Below are 17,134 nucleotides of genomic sequence, written 5' to 3'. Positions count from 1 at the left end.
AAATAGTCGTCGCGTCGAAAAGCAAGGAGGATTGACTTCAGCTATATTGAAGGTTTTCATTGGACAATTTTGTGAACTGTGATAAGTTAAGCCAATAAGTACACCTCCTTAGAAAAGGTCACGGCATGTCGAATAGTTAAGTCTAGTTCCCAGTGACTCTCTGTGCAAATCAAAGGTAGGCAATATTGGACAGCCTATTTTCACCATGGTTCTACTCGACAACGATACGGTACGTAATTAAGGACGCATATTTACCTTAATTTCTCGATATTTAACTAACATAAATCATTCAGTTACCGAAGCTGAGATTTGTGCTGACTTTAATTGTATTATTCTGTTTCAGTTTTTGACAGAGCTGACGCGACTTTTCCAGAAAACGAGAATTTCTGGAGCCATCAACGTTACAATGAAACAGTGTAAGTGTAGAGCGCCGCCAACGTCATGCTATCTAAATACTGGACTAGTACTCAGCAGCACATGTACTATGTGTGCACGTGTGGATGCTAAAATAAATAAATTGAGTACTAGTAGTATCAATTTATTTATTTTAGCATCCACACATAGTACATGTGCTGCTAGTCTGCTACTGGGTTAGGGAGGGTTATTTGCCTTTTTATTGGTTTTGGATTTCCAGACACTGGCGAAAAATGTTCTTTGACCTCCATACAAAATATGGGAGCAACTATAGAATGCAGGGCCACGCCGGAGCAAGGTTTTTTATTCTGCTTGGAGGCGGGACTGCGGCTCCACGCAGCCGTACGGAGGCGCGGATGTAGAGTGAAGTGGCCCTGCATTCTATAGTTGTACCAAAATATGTTGCACAGCATCCCCCTCCCCCATTTAGTTACTGAGAAAACATTTGGAATTTTTCAGATCAGTCGACTGGTCTGAAAAATTCCAAGTGTTTTCTCAGTAAATGCTTCAGTATTTTCCCTGCTAAATTTGACATTGTAGGACGTGTTAATTGTTTTCTCAGTTTCTGATTAGTGTTCAGTGCAGAAAAAAATGTGTGATGTCCAAACCCTAACTCCCTAGGGGGTGTGCAAAATCGTAATGAAATTGGAGGATTCAGGACTGTTAGGGATAACTCTAACAGTCCTGAATCCTCCAATTTCAATACGATTTTGCACAACATTTGCAAACATCGAAAAATAAAACTACCAAGTTCTTACGAAATACCTTACTAGGATGTTGGTAAATGACAGTCTCAAGCATCGATCTTGTAAAATTATGGCACCTGCTGTGAAGTCATTTTCAAGAAAATGATATTTTTGTAAACATTTCCAACGGTGGTCGGCCGACCAGCGTTGGAAAAACCTAACTATTTTTCAACTACTGCTCCAAATTTACCATTATTTCAGTCCAAATTTTGTTTGCTATTGGTTGTATGTTCATCAACGGGTGCAGGCCAGCTAGACTGGTTCCCTTGCCTTACAATTTTCCATCATCTATAAATTGATCCATTTTATCTTTTGTGGAGTCAGGGAACCAGACTACTTGAATATTTTTGTTTTTCTGGGTTTTTCCAACCTTTTCGAACACAAAACTTAAAAAATGTCAGTGTAACAATATTTGATCTGTTATACTAACCTCTCAAATAGTTCATTTCTGAAAATTACAGCAAAAGCCAATGATGTACATTCCCTTTAATGGAATTCTTCCCAAGAAAAGGAACACCCACCCCAACAAGAAAATTTATAATGCAGCGTTTGTTCCACAAACAGAAACTTTGCTGTAGGCCTATGGTGAATTTCGTATAGTAGGGCCCATGTAACTCTAGTCCGAAATTTTGGGACTCTCAATACTGTGTATGAGAGTCCCAGAAGTTAAGGTATTGAATGTATACAATACAAGAAAATAGACTGGCACCTGAAACAACCAATCCAACACTGCTTCAGTACTGCATCAATCAACTGTGTCAAAAGAAACATGGGGCATGAACCGAGAACTAGTCTCTATTTACTACACATTTTTCCATAGTCAGCCACCAGACTAAGACACTGAATTAAGAGGTCAGTCTTTCCAAATAGTTGGACCATGGTTGGACATATACCAGTCTAGTCTTTAGCCTCATTTTTGCATAATATTGGAGAAATGTCTCCTTTCAAAATTGAATTGAGTCTGCAAACTTGGTTGGTGAAATACTTAAGACATTTTCTTTGCCCCAGTGGAATTTTTGGAGAAATTTGCTGGCTAATTAGCGAGTAAAAATGATATTTCTTCAATTTGGACATTGGAGCAAACTTTGTACCGGTACTTCATTGAGATCCTCTCTTTTTAATTCAGAACTTTGTGTATACTGATTTTTATCTTACAGATTATGGACAAACAAAGCCACCACCAAGAGACACAAAAAGGACATCAGTGTCTGAACATTCAGAGCACAAATGCCTCTTCCGTGCAACGAACGGCAAGAAGAAACTCAGCACAGTGGTAGGGACACAGTCTGTTTTCTTTTGATTATTGTCATTGAAAAATTCCAGAAACAAGAATCAAGTGTGTAAGGGTACCAGATGTAGCTATGTTTAAATTGGGAAAGTATGTTGCAACCTGACGCCACTTTTTTCTTCATATATCATCTCAGTGAAAGGTCAGTCATTGCAAAAATGATGATAAGACATGAATCTGGGACTGAGAAACATTTCCAGTTTTGTTAGGTAATACTTTGAAAATTTTCTTGACTCTCCATAGACTTTGTACACAACCGCTGAAGTGGCGTCAGGTTGCACCATTTTTCCCTTAAATTGTTTTGGGACTTTGTACACAGTGTACGCAAAATAATATACTTTGAGAGTTTGCCCCCAAAATCCACCAGCACGTTTAGTCTCATTTAGGACTCATTTCACATTCACAACCTCATTTGTGCAGACATCTACTTAAACGAGTACAGACTCAAACAAGCTTTCTGGTGTAGATTGGTCAGTTGGAATCTGAATAAGGCCCAAAAAAATGAAATAGTTCTGCTTCCGGTTTCCCTACCTACCCTATCCCGACGGCCCCTACCCTAATTGTTTTTATGGGAAAATGAGGAAAAACACTCAAAACCATCAATTTCTACCTTTTATCCTTGACTGCACACAGACGCCTCCATATGATCGTACACAAAAAAAAAAAAAACATTCCCTGCCTACCTACCCTCTTTTTGAATGCCGTGTAATCAGAAGCAGAACTATATTTTTTTTTGGCCTAAGCAGCGGAAACCACAATCAGTATCTTGAATGTTGGATTTGGATTTAGTGATGATAATTCCAAAATTGGGTTTTGTGCAAGCTTGTACATTTTGCAAGACCGAGTATTCATAAAATGTTGGGTGAAGGGCTGAATATAATAATAAACTTTACATCTCCAGAACCATACGTACGTATTTTCGATGGTGAAGGTTCGTTGTAACCATTTTTAATCCACTTTGTCACATTTTGACACACTTATGTTTTTTCCCCCTCTCTACAGATTAGCTCAAAAGATGTCACAAAATTCCAAATGGTGAGTTGATGAGTCTAGTTGCTTTATTTTAGGCCCAACTATCTGTTATCAACTCTAATAAGGGCCCAGTGAACATTGTTTTCAGTACAGTGCTGGTATAAGTTCAGCTATATCAGGTACGTATTTGTCTGTTGCAGACATATGTTGTTCACTCACAGAGCGCACACATCCGCCAATGCTAAACAAAATCTAATCGATTTGTACTTGCACCAGGGACCACCCCTCTACATGTATATGCCTGTGTTGGTCTACCTTTCCACTCCCCCATTGTATAAAATGGTCTAGTCCATTGACTTGTGTGGTTAGATTTGGTGGGTGATAAGGCATACAGGGTGACCGGGTCGGTGCCACGCACACAAAGCTGGTCACACAGAGCGATCTGGTGAAAATTCCCTGCTAAAAATGGTATTCTTAAAAAGTAGAAAAAAATCTTAGTTCAAGAAATAGTGAGACCAGAAAACATTCCTTGAAACAAGAATTATTTTGTTATATTTAAGAAATGTAAGAAAATCATTTTTAGCAGTGTTTTCCATATGATGGGTGAAAGATCCTTTAAAAAAAAAACTCCTGCATTCAGACGCAGATCCGGATCACCTCCAAAATCTAATCGATTGTTACTTGTACCAAGGACCACCCCTAAAAAATTTTTCATGAAAATCTGTCCAGAACTTTTTGAGATATCCTGTTCACAGACAAACACACTAACCATACAACCAACCAACCAACACATAAACTAACGCCAGTGAAAACATAACCTTTTTGGCGGAGGTACCGTACATGTAATTACACAGTACATACCATATGGGCAATTCAATGGTAACTCATGTTGCCTTAAAGGGGGACTTCTGTCAACTCTGTGCTGTTATTCTATAAAGTCAAAGGATTTAGTGTGGAATTTTCTCACAGAAGATCCCTTGAAGTTGAGTGACTAATCTACAAAAAAGGATGCCAACAAAATAAACATACATGTATGTTGGTTTGACATTACATTTTTAAAGGACATGGCAGAGATTTAAGGTACCTTGCATTTGAAAATTTCCTCACACTGTGCACTGTTGGAAAAAAAACTTTTCAGTGTCCTCACATCAAGTCAGTACTGATAACAGATCTTGTGATATTTGTCACACAAAGAGGCAAAATAGGCCAAGCTGCTATAAACATGTGACCAAAGTGGCCAGGTGACCTCAACTCACTGGTTATCACAGTGGTCGTATGTTCAGAATGGACAGGTGGTTGGAATAAACAGGTGGTGATAGGGCCAAAAAAAAAATAGTCGGTCTCTGGTCAGACCGAAGTTCCGGAATTGATGTGGCGAATGGGGATTTTTTTTTCAATTTTTTTTTCTCAAGCTTGCATTGTACAGACAAGGTGAGGTACTATTTTGCTTGTTTGTGTCCTCATATACATCGGTGTCCTCCATAATTTGCCTTGGTGCCCTCCATTATTTGCCTTGATGCAATTTCCCCATTCCTTGGTGCTCCTTGTTACAAAAATTTGAGGAGGTGCGGCAATAGAGGGTGCTGTTGTAGCTTCCGTGGTAAATTTGAAGGGGGAAAAAAGGTTGACATGCATGATTAAAATCGACGCGCGCCCTGACCAGAGACTGACTTTTTTTTTTGGGCCTAGTAAGAAAAACACCAAATTGGGTCAATGGCCATAATAGGTGTATGCAGTGGACAGAATCTCATACATTTGCACGGTTTGGCTGATCTAATAATTGGAAAGCAAAAACCTACCTTTTTCATATTTTTGCAGATTGACTCCAAAGACATGTAGAAATAAGCCTTTCATGAAATCATATGCAGTACATTGGGAAGGCAGCTAGTGTAATCAATTACTGTGGATACTCAGTAAAATATGGGTTGGGGGAATGAGTTTTCATTCCTTTTGTGAACAAAGTGCAAAGTAAAAGAAATGAAGCCCCCCAAAACTGAAGCCCGCCCACACATCAATGAGTTACTGTAGTTAAGATAATATTCTGCTGTACAGCTGCAGAGGATATTAAAAATTGCAAGATGGACAACTGATTAGAATTACAATTTCTGTGTTTTGCAGCTGTTGATATTGGGTATATCATTGTTTGATTTGGTTATGCCGCGTGCTTGAACATTCCCGTCCTACTGTTTAATTTTGTAATTTTAGTCAGTCTTTTCATCCCCACCGAGCCCATCGATAGGATTTGAAATACCAGAGCCCCATGTTTGAACATGTTTTCAGAATGACAGCTGAGCTAACATGAGAAAGAGTGTTTTCAATGACACGTCTGGGATATGTTTAGAACGGGTAGTGTTGTAGCTTCACGGTAGGAAGACAAATCCTTTTATTGACCAGACATTTGTTGTGCAAATTTACCCTGTATCACCATGCTAGGTAGTCTGAGTATCACCCGTTATCCATGGAGCCCAGACTCCTGTCTAACGTCTGATATGTCTGAGCATGCAGATTTAAGCGATCGCATTTAAGCGTAACATGATACCGAGCGCGTGACGCAGGGCTTTTTAATCCATTGTCTATAACGCGCAACGGGTGAATGACCGAAGACCCGATATAGAAAGCACCCGCTGATTGGTCAAAATCTAGGAGGTCAAGACGGTCTTGCCTAATTAATCAGCGAATCTGCTCACATATAGACCCATGGCATTCGCCATGGGTCTATTACATAGACTTCATGCTAGGCACCAAAACGTTTGGGACTTACTCCAGTGATGTAGACTGATTAGTGTAGACTGGGATACCTGGAAAAGTTTGCAAGATCATCAGTAACTCAAACATTTTAGGGTTTATATTTTAAGGTTTTCATCAGCCTGTGTCTTGGGAAATGGAAATATCATTCTGAAACACATTGAGATTTTCCTTTTAAACCTGACAGTTCTGAAACCTTTGATTCATATATGGTTTTTAACAAGCTCAAGGAAACAAAATTGCCTTCAAGATGCAGTACTCACTCTCCCTGAAGTATGATAACTCTGTTCGAAAACTTGTAAAAAGTGTGTGATCTGGACTTCACCGTTACCTTCTTTTAATGAGAAAGTCAGGGCTGGTACTGTACAGGGTGGCGCACTTTTGACAGGAATTTTAAGCTACTTACCGTACTTAACTTATTTGAAACTTTTTTTTATAATGTAGTGAAGTATAGCTCTTCAACCATACGTGTTGAAAAAACCCCCTTTTTTTTTAAAAATCGCAAGAATAGTGTTATTATGCTAATTTGAATACAGGTCAGAAGAAGTCACCATAATCACTGTTGTCCACATGTAAGTCTAGTATAGTGTTCGGTCAAGCGGATGAAATAAAGTCGTCCTTGGACAAACAGGTTTGGCACATGAAATTTTTAAACTACCCACATATCTCAGAGACAAAATATGCATTTGCAATAATTTTTTCGTCACTTATGTTTAAAGATCAATATTTTTAAAACCATTACCCTTTTGTCAATAACCATAAAAACGTAATTTTTGAAATTGAATTTTTTTAAAATTGAAATATGCTCAACAAGTAGGTGAAAATGCTGTCAAAAGTGGGTTCCTTCTTTTTGCACCACCCTGTACATACAAAAAAAAAAAAAATCTCTTGACGAAGTAATGTGAAAAGTACTTCCAGGGATCCTTTTAACCCACTAGCGTCTGTTGAAATCAGATCCGTTAACGATCGTTTCCTGCCGTGATGTTTTCCTGTTAGTGTCTAACTTGTAGTTCTTTTGGTGACTCCTTGGCATTTGCATTTGGCTCATCCACATGAGTGATTGTCTGGACCTATCATAGACGAATTGCATATGATTACCACACACTTGGGAGGCCCCCTTCAATGGAGAAACCAATTTGCATACTATTGTACAAAAGAACTGCCCCCTGACGGATTATCTGAACAATAGCAAGCACGATGCCTTCGTCATTGAAGGGGGCTTTTGTGATAGAATTGTTAGCCAAAAATGCTGATACCACTTGGGAAGAGGGAACAAAATTAACAAGTACACATTCATGCGTAATGCCAGGGAAAAAAATTTGGTGTTGAGTTACCCAAGTCAACAACAAAATCCACGTGTAGTTTGTTGAATTTGCACATGAGAGGGCACTAGTCAAATATGGGTATTGACAAATTGGAAGACTGCCAACAAAAGGCAAGGTACATGTTGTATACATGGAGTTTATCAAAAGTCGCATCTTCGAGTTCCATTGTCTTCTTCCTTTGTTCCAAAAAAGAAGGTACTACTTTCCAATTTAGTTGCTCTTACGCACTTTTTATGAAATGACATTTTTTTTTTTTACAGAATCTGTTCCTATTTGTGTGTGTCATCCAATGCAATTTGGTGACTCTATCGTTCATGAAATAACCCAAATTCTTATATTTTTTTTGCAGTATTGTTCAGCTTGAAATTGTACATGTTGTTATAGAGGGAAGGGTCATGTGACTACTTCATAGTTTGGATGTTTTGATTACATGTACATTTTCTGTTAAAATCTAGAACAACATTTGTTAGGGTTAGGGCCCGAGGTTTCAGCTATCGATTGCATGCATGCTCATGTCCCAACAGCTGTTGATGTATTGACGTTTCAGTTTTCACAAGTGGCTGTTCCTATGGATATCACGATGTCAACTGACATTGTTTGGCTATTAACAGATCGTTCTTGTCTCTTCATGCACGGAAGACTATTTTCAATCAATTTAATATTCTGGTATGCTCTATTTATTGTCCGTTGTATATCTGACTTTATTTTGGTTAAACGTGTAGGCGTGTACCATATGTTTTTATTTAACATTGACATCAAAACATCTATTTAATGAGAGCGGCTGCAAAATTCGACCCCATTTTTAGGAAATGGTTGGTAGGTAACCATTTTTCAAATTAAATGTACGCACTATGTGTAAAATAAGGAAAGGATCTCAAGCAGATAAGACCTTAGACTTGACAAAGAGGATTTGCACTCATACTAAAGTTCAGATGAAGGACTCGTATTCAGGGGCGGATTTAAGGGGGGGGGGAGGTGTTGGGTGCATAGCCTCTTTTGTCCTACCAATACTTGAAAACAATGAATTACTGAACAAAAATCCTGACTTTTCATAAGTTTAATGAAATAACATCCTACAAAACTGCAAATGTCGATTTATTGCCTGACGCCTGTGGTTTTATCTGTGTCTTCACGTTAACTCCTTCACTGTAACACCCCACCCCCACTCCCCGGAAAAAATCTTGGTGTTAAACACCTCAACCACCCACTTTGAAAAACCTGGATCCACCAATGAGATTAGTAGAATGAGATTAGTGGCTGAAACAATGTTCTTTCAAGTGTTGGTTCTCCTTAAGGACGAATCAGTACTGTCTGAATTTTGAAACAACCAGAAAACTTAGAAAACTCAATCAGCTTATTCAGAACAAACATTTGTTAGTAAAAAAAGTTAGTATTCACTGTGCCATCTGCACTGCTTATTCTAGTCTTCATTCCACCATGCAAATTAAACACCTGTACCGATTCATAATATGCTTACAAGTTCTTTCCCATTTTGCTTACCGTCACTCTGCCATCTGCAAACCTCATTCTAGTCTTCATTCCACCATGCAAATTAAACACCTGTACCGATTCATAATATGCTTACAAGTTCTTTCCCATTTTGCTTACCGTCACTCTGCCATCTGCAAACCTCATTCTAGTCTTCATTCCACCATGCAAATTAAACACCTGTACCGATTCCTAATATGCTTACCAGTTCTTTCCCATTTTGCTTACCTTCCACAGGCTTATGCCAACGTCTTGAAAGCAAACATGGACAATCTTAAGAAGAGAGGCAAGCGAGATGCCAAAACCAAGACAAAGACCAACAAGGCCACGTAAAACAGGCTGGTAGTTGTAGACTGAACTCTAAGGAAAAAAACTCTTCTTTCTAGAATTTTTCAGAAACTCACCCTCAAAAAAAAGAGAGCTGAAGCTCAGTTGTTTTGGGGAATATTTCTTGATGAACTCTTGTAATTTCTTGCGGAAATCTTTTTTGTTTATTTTTAAGTGAAACTTTTTATTTCTTTGATCAAAGTTCTGTATTAATTTTTTTTTTTAATAATCATCCTTGGATTTGCATTCAAATCCTTGATGTGACTTGCATGCCAACACAACTGCGTTTTAATATGTGGATTTGAGGACAATGAAAAACATTAATATAAAGTGCATGTAGTTTTTGTGAGATTATGTAAATGAAAATTTAATCAAGTGTTGAGGACACTGTAGATTGGGAGCAAGTCTAACATTATGAAACCTTTATAGCTTTGGTTATCTGTGTTCGGCGTAAATCGTCAGTCGGAACCATGTGGTGTTCTTTTTAATGTACATCTATTTGTTTTGTTAATATTGATGCAGGGGTTAACAGTGTGGTGCATGGTGGGGTAGCATAGTTGTCTGTGGTTTTTAGTTTAATTGTCTCCAAAAATTTGACTGATAGAAGAAGATATCTCTAGTCACGCTGCTGACGCAAACTCTTAATTGAATGCTTTGTTTTGAACTGGTGTTTGAGGGAATTGACCTATCGCGGTAGAATGGCGTCAACGCAGCTTGTGAAATATTGTCCAATTACATGATACATGTATACACATTTGAACGCGCAACACGCAAAATCTGAGACAAACAAACTAACGTACAAAATTCCCTATAGGATTGTCTAAGGGGCGTGGCTAACTCACAAACGATGATGGGTCAATAGGTGTTTGAGGGAAATGCTGATTATTGACAATAACTATATTCAGTTATTTTCCTTGAAGTCATGCTCAAAACAAAAGACAGTGTTACAAAATTACAAATTTGAATCTCTTTGGCCAAAACAGCTGTGTCTCAACGGACAGTTCATCTACTCATTTGTTAGTGAATTTTCTTTTTCTTTTCGTGAGAACTGCGTCATTTGTTATCCTTTTCCCTTGTACCATTTAAAGTAATATTACATAAGAATTGCATATTTTGTAAATAAGACAGTACCACATGCAATAAAATACAGTTAACTCAAAAGACATCTTTGATAATTTCTCCGATTTATTTCGTTGTTTTGCAGATTAACTTTATCACTTGCCACAAACCACGGATCCTGCACAAACTTACTACCAATCAGAGACCAAAAATTTAGGAGTGTGTGTTCGAAGTAAAGATCGTCACCATCAAAGCTTACACATAAAATGAATGCAGCCTCAAAAAGAAAAGAACCGATATTGGAATGTGGTTAGAAGGTTCAATCCCTTGTACACAGAATGTCATTGTTTTCTGTCCGAGGGGAAAACTGTGATACAAATTCTTTGACATACGGAATTACCATATTGGAATTATACCGAGGCTGAGCAAAAAAACACACAAACAAACAAACAACCCAACCACCAGATTCCTTCGCGGCATAACAGTACAGGGTGTCCCCCAAAAAGTTGTGCAAGCCGATATCCTTTAATTTCTCAAAAACTACTTAACATGAGTATTTCATCTTGATGGAGCGTATTAATTATACTCTTGTGTATAATCAGTGAAAATGCCATGGAATTCTGTTCACGCAAACCAGAGATCTAACAGATTGTAAAAGGCTATGGGTTTTTCACCCATTCCAATGGGATTTACACAGTTGGCGATATCAGTGCATCAGATTGTCATGGCCCTTTTCACTCTGATATAACTTAGGCTAACTGTGTAATCCCATTCCATTGAAAATCTAGGGTTTACGATTGAAATTCCTTCTTGCCTCCGATAATCGCCGATGCGCATGCACACATTCATTATTTATCAGTACAGAGAGGTTCCATAATACCCTTTTCAAGAATGCGTCGCCATTGAAGCAAAGATTAAAGATTCAGTTTGATTTTCTTTCAGAAGACTTACAGAAGCGACGTAATTTACTGTAAATACAGTTGTATAATTACTATTCCAGTAGATGCAGTTGTACATTTTTTGTAAATAATACATTCAATTTGATGTTTTTGTAAAGATTAAAAAAAAAAATATTTAGCCTAATCATTAGTTTTTGAAATGAATGCAACCGGCTGGGCTTTTACTCCGACTCCTGGATGGTCCGCAATGTCTCTGCTGTTACCGGACCTTCTTACTTCCCAATTTCAAGGTCGTCTGTAAATGAAATAAAACATCGTCAAACATGTCGCAAAGTTTACGTTGTGGACTTGGGTGAGGTGTCAAGGTTGGGGGGGGGGGCGGGCATAATAATTGATCACAATAAATACAATTGGAAAATTGGGTATTATGTATTACGGGGAACGGTGGCTTTGGGAGACATTCCCATAGACTTGTGCACACAAAAATCGTAACTTTAAAACACCTAACCCTAACCTTAACTTAGCCTTTGTATACTCTCACCCAACTTTGTAAATTTGGTTTTTGCATCGTGAGGAATCGATTTAGGCTTTTTGCAACAGTAGAATTAGTTCTTGAAACGTCAGGGAGACATTCGAATGTCCTCCTAATCTGTCTTGTCTCCCGAAGGTACAACTTTTAGCACTGAAACGTGTCTCCGAAATGGACCATTTTGTGAGGATTTGTTTCTCTCGAAAATTTGAGAAATAAGAGGTGAACTTTGAAGTTTATCCACAATTTGCACTGGAAAATGCTGTAACAATCTGGTGTTTTACAAAGTAACCCGATGCCGTCCATGGCCTCAAATTTAAAGCATCCGTCTGTAATACGGAACATTAAGTTTGGCGCCCTTTCACAGTCAAAAGTCATAATCACTATGGTGACAAGATTGTACCTAAGCTTCTGCTAATTGACAATCATAGTCAGTCGTTTTCTAGTCTGACTAAATTCAAATATTCAATATCGACTTTACTGTGCTCATGAAATTATACGTTCGTGGAGGACAAAACCCAATATTGAATTTACAACCCCCAACGCCAAAACATATACCATACATAATTGATTTATATAAGAAGTTGATTTGTTTGTTTATTTTTTCTCTCTCTCCAAAATGTATCATATCTGATAGTTTTCTTTTAGTTTCGAAAGTCCAATTTAGTGGAAACCTTAAATTTTCTCTTGTTAAAAGTGAGAAAATCGTGACTTTAGCTCAGAGGGATAGTCTGTATCCACTTTGGAAGAAAATGTACTTACCAACTCGTTTGCCGAGATTGAGTCCACCGTGCCGGACAGACATCATACAGTACCCCCCTCTGAACGTGCTGCACCTGTACTGGTTGCACCCATTCTTGTGGCAATCGGCGGTACTGCTGCATTTCATGTTTCGGATCCCCTCGCAATTCTTGTTGGCAATCCGCATCTCGTTGGTCATGATGTCTGATCCCAGCACCAAGATCTGGAAACAAAGTGTGAAATTGACGGTGAGGAGTGCACTTATATGTCGATATTAAAGGAGAAATGGGAGTTGGAAGTTGACAATAGAATCGGTGATGGGAAAGATCTTAGAAGCCTTGGTGCTTTTTTCCCCAGGATTTTTAGAGGGACAGTATAGCAGCAGCTCACCAACACCAATGCCCTATTCATCATGACGCCACTGCCACAATAACTATCAACCATCACCGACTGCAACACCATCACCACATTTTACCACCATGATCACCACCACTGCCATCACCCACAATATCCATCACCTTCATCGTCTTCGTTGTCGTCGTCGTCGTCGTCGTCGTCGTCGTCGTCGTCGTCAACATCAACACTATAACAATGCAGCTGCGCCAACAACACGAACAGCAGCAGCAGGTCGAATTAAAAGAAAACATGTAAAATACAAAGAAAAAACAAAACACAACAAAAACTTACATGTTGAGAGAGGAGTATGCCCACCAACAGGGCAGTGCCAAGTCGACTCATGTTTCCGGTGTGATGAATGAGAATTTCTCAAATCCACGGTTTTCCCAAAATGGAATTCCACAGTAAATGAACAAGCAGTTTAATTAATTTGTAAATCTCACTGATGGCTGAACTACCAGTATGTTTCCCTGACGATCCGTCTTAAATTTATGTATTCTCCGAGGTAAGCTATAATGATATACAATGAGGATCACCATGTGCACATTTAATATGCACTCATGTGGGAAAAGTGTTTGTGGTTTTTTTTTTTAACATTCACGTGATCCTTTTCGATTTTACCTTGAAGGGAAGGGGCTGATTGCGTCAGAAACACCTGTAAAATATAGCTACATTGAGGGCGGGTAAATTATAATGAAAACTGTGATTGACTTTTAGATGCCGATCTTCAGAAATCGTTAGTTTTTAGTGATCGGTACATGGTAATCTGGGGGGGGGGGTGTTCATCTCTCGCCACCTGTGTGTTTGAATATCATTCAATCTTCCCAGATTTCCACAGCTGACGCAACTTCAGACGTATAAAGTTACACATGCGCTATGCACTTGTGCCGTATACTTACCCTACTTATCCTTGCATGAATATACATATTAACATTCTGAAGAGGAGGCAACAGTTCGTATTTATGTACAATTAGACTATAGATCGACTGTGGCCCATAACTGGGATGGCAACACACTGTTTGCTGGTCTCAGAGCCTGCATCTTGCGTCCTCTTAGAAGTTTTTACTGCGGTGGTGTCACGCTCACGCACACGTGCTACACGCGTTCCTATTAAAGACGAGATGCGCGCGCATTTTGATACGGTCCATAGATATAGAAAAAAATTCGGAAATTTGGTTTGGTCGTAAAAACATTTTCCGAAATTCTGCTAGCAGAAATTCGGCAGAAAATTCGGAAATTTAGTTTGGTCGTAAACGCCCCTTCTGATTTTCTGCGTGTTGAAATAAGAACATTGGTTTGTCCACTTTTGGACCGCCTGTACTGTGTACAAGAAAATAAAAAATCCAAATTTTTGATAATAGAAAAATGAAAATTCAGAAAGAGGACTCCATTTCAACCATAATTCTGTTTTTGTTCTAGCAGATTTTTGAGAAAATGGGTTGTCCACTTTTGGTCCTCCATACCGGAGGCGATATTTTTTTTTTACACAACTATCTGGGGTACTTTGTGCGCTTTCCTATGGAGCATGGTTTTTATAAACAGGCTTGAGTGGAGGCTACTATGTATCTGTCAACTTGGTACGGATTTCGGACTTTATTATTTTTTCGGGCAATTATTCGCAAGTAAGTTGTTTTTTTAAAGAGGCCTATACAACATGGCATGGAGGAATATGAACATGGGAATGACAAAGCAAATTATAATATCGTTAATGTTGTCGCTCTGAGTTTGAGGGGATGGAGGCCTGTGTGGTAGCTAGCGAGATATTCTGTTCAAATTCCATGCGATCTAGGCCTGTCATGCTGGTCGGCATCAATTTGTTTTAACACTGATCCGGCAATGGCAATGAACAAAAGTTGACTTGTTTAAAATAGTGTATTCGAATAACTTTTATAACTTTTATATGCAAAATCTAATTTAATTATGTCTGCCTTGGCTTAACGCCTACCGAAATGGTTCTACGCGGCCATCCTCCATACAAACGATCAGCGTTGAAATACGCGCTGTATTCACGCACAGATGGGTATAGGCTAATTGCATGTGATACACCCTCGACTTACTGAAACCATAACTCCTAAAAGAAACGGGTACTGAACATAGTAACTGTACCCAATGTAAATTTAGTTTGTCTGCTTGCTGTAGAAACCAAATATTTCTGCTTGTGGAAAAAATTTATGTACGTACTTTCGAATTCAAAACGACAGCAATTGCACTTCGGGCACACTGACTATGTCAGAGTACATCCAAGAACAGTTTTCATCAAAGACAAATGGACAAAAATTTCACCCCTCTCATTTCCAACAAAAGCCAGCCATTTAGTCAAAGTATGAGAAGCAGAAAAAAAGCTGCCTAATATTGGAGACGTGATCTACTTTTTTGGGGGTTCACATATTGACTACTCAAAAACAGAAACAGTCGGTAGACTTCAATTTGGAGTTTGACGGAGCCTCAGTCCTTGGAGTTCATTAACATATGCTTATTATCTAAAAAAAACCCAAAAAACAACAAAAAAACATGCTTTTATTAATGGCTTTCTTGTTTTTGCAGGGCATAATAAAATTTTGCTCTGGATTTGGATTTTGGTATGAAAACTGGTGAGGTACTATTGCAATCAGTTATGGCGAAAAAAAGAGAAGGGTAGGCCTATGGACTAAAATAAGTCTTGTTATTTCGCCCCCCCCCCCCTGCTCCCTGGCCATGCATGGGCGTCACCAGGATTTTTTCTAGCGGGGGGCAAAGCAAATTGTTCCCCAAAATCCTTGTACAATCTCTAGCATATTCTCAATTGATAATTTTGTTTAGGGTGGGCGGGGGACATTTGCACACCCCACCCCCATTGACACCCCTGCAGACGCCCATTTTGTTGAATGTGTATTAAATTAATAGCAAATATGACTTCACCCCTTTTTTTTTTTTTTTTTTTGCTTTTCCGGAAAGAATGTTATGGGTTACTTCGTTTTAATTGTTTTTGTTTATCTTTGTAGCTGTCGTTGCCTGTAAATTGAAAACACTTAGTTTATGTACATAGTATATAGACCTATGCACTGGGTTCAAACCTACATGTAGTGGTGACAGTTTGCCAAGTTATTCTCGCAATAAACCCTGTAATCCCTCATATTTCTGTACGAGTTCAGCGGTGCCCTAAGACAGTCACTGCACGAAAAGAAGGTTCTTCCTGCAGCCTTCCTGGCTTTTGTTGGAAATGAGAGGGGTGAAATTATTGTCCATTTGTCTTTGATGAAAACTGTTTTTCCTCGTTTCTACTCATGAATATTAATGTATGATGACAAATTTTTGTCAAAAGCCAGCCATTCAGTCAAAGTATGAGAAGCAGAAAAAAAGCTGCCTAATATTGGAGACGTTCATTTTTGGGGGGTTCGCATTATGACTACTCAAAAACAGACACAGTGTCGGTAGACTTCAATTTGAAGTTTGACGGAGCCCCAGTCCTTGAGTTTATGTTCATGTAACATATGCTTATCATCTAAAAATACATGTTTTTATTATATGGCTTTCTTGTTTTTGCAGGGCATAATAAAATGTTGCTCTGAGCTAACGAAGGAATGGTTTGAGGCCACATCGTACGAACTGTTGAAGCTTCTGCATTTAGGTATGAAAACTGGTGAGGTTCTATTGCAATCAGTTATGGCGAAAAAAAGAGAAGTGTATGGACTAAAACAAGTCTTGTTATTTCGCCCCCCCCCCCCTCCCTGGCCATGCATGGGCATCGCCAGGATTTTTTTCGAGCGGGGGGCAGAGCAAATTGTTCCCCAAAATCCTTGTACTTTCTCTAGCATATTCTCAATTGATAATTTTGTTTAGGGTGGGCGGGGGACATTTGCCCACCCCACCCCCATTGACACCCCTGCAGACGCCCATTTTGTTGAATGTGTATTAAATTAATAGCAAATATGACTTCACACCTCTTTTTGTTAATTTCTTAATTTTTGGTTTTCCGGAAAGAATGTTATGGGTTATTTCGTTTTAATTGTTTTTGTTTATCTTTGTAGCTGTCGTTGCCTGTAAATTGAAAACACTTAGTTGATGTACATAGTATATAAACCTATGCACTGGGTTCAAACCTACATGTAGTGGTGACAGTTTGCCAAGTTATTTTCGCAATAAACCCTGTAATCCCTCATATTTCTGTACGAGTTCATCGGTGCCCTAAGACAGTCACTGCACGAAAAGAAGGTTCTTCCTTCAGC

At 38.7% G+C, this 17,134-nt stretch overlaps 1 protein-coding gene across 1 annotated transcript; it reads left to right on the top strand.

Moving 5' to 3' along the window:
* Positions 1-5: 5 nt before the first annotated feature.
* On the top strand, positions 6-10,468 carry LOC119740902 (signal recognition particle 14 kDa protein-like). The gene is made up of 5 exons (XM_038216377.1): positions 6-229; positions 344-416; positions 2,318-2,433; positions 3,451-3,483; positions 9,216-10,468. The coding sequence occupies exons 1-5, from the start codon at positions 206-208 to the stop codon at positions 9,309-9,311; spliced, it is 342 nt and encodes a 113-aa protein (XP_038072305.1). The 5' UTR covers positions 6-205; the 3' UTR covers positions 9,312-10,468.
* The last annotated feature ends 6,666 nt before the right edge of the window (positions 10,469-17,134 follow it).

Source organism: Patiria miniata, unplaced genomic scaffold (genome assembly GCF_015706575.1).
Source record: "Patiria miniata isolate m_02_andy unplaced genomic scaffold, ASM1570657v1 HiC_scaffold_5, whole genome shotgun sequence".
Lineage (NCBI taxonomy): Eukaryota > Metazoa > Echinodermata > Asteroidea > Valvatida > Asterinidae > Patiria > Patiria miniata.
The sequence above is the reverse complement of the archived record's forward strand: the minus strand, read 5'-3'. Positions and strand labels throughout refer to the sequence as shown.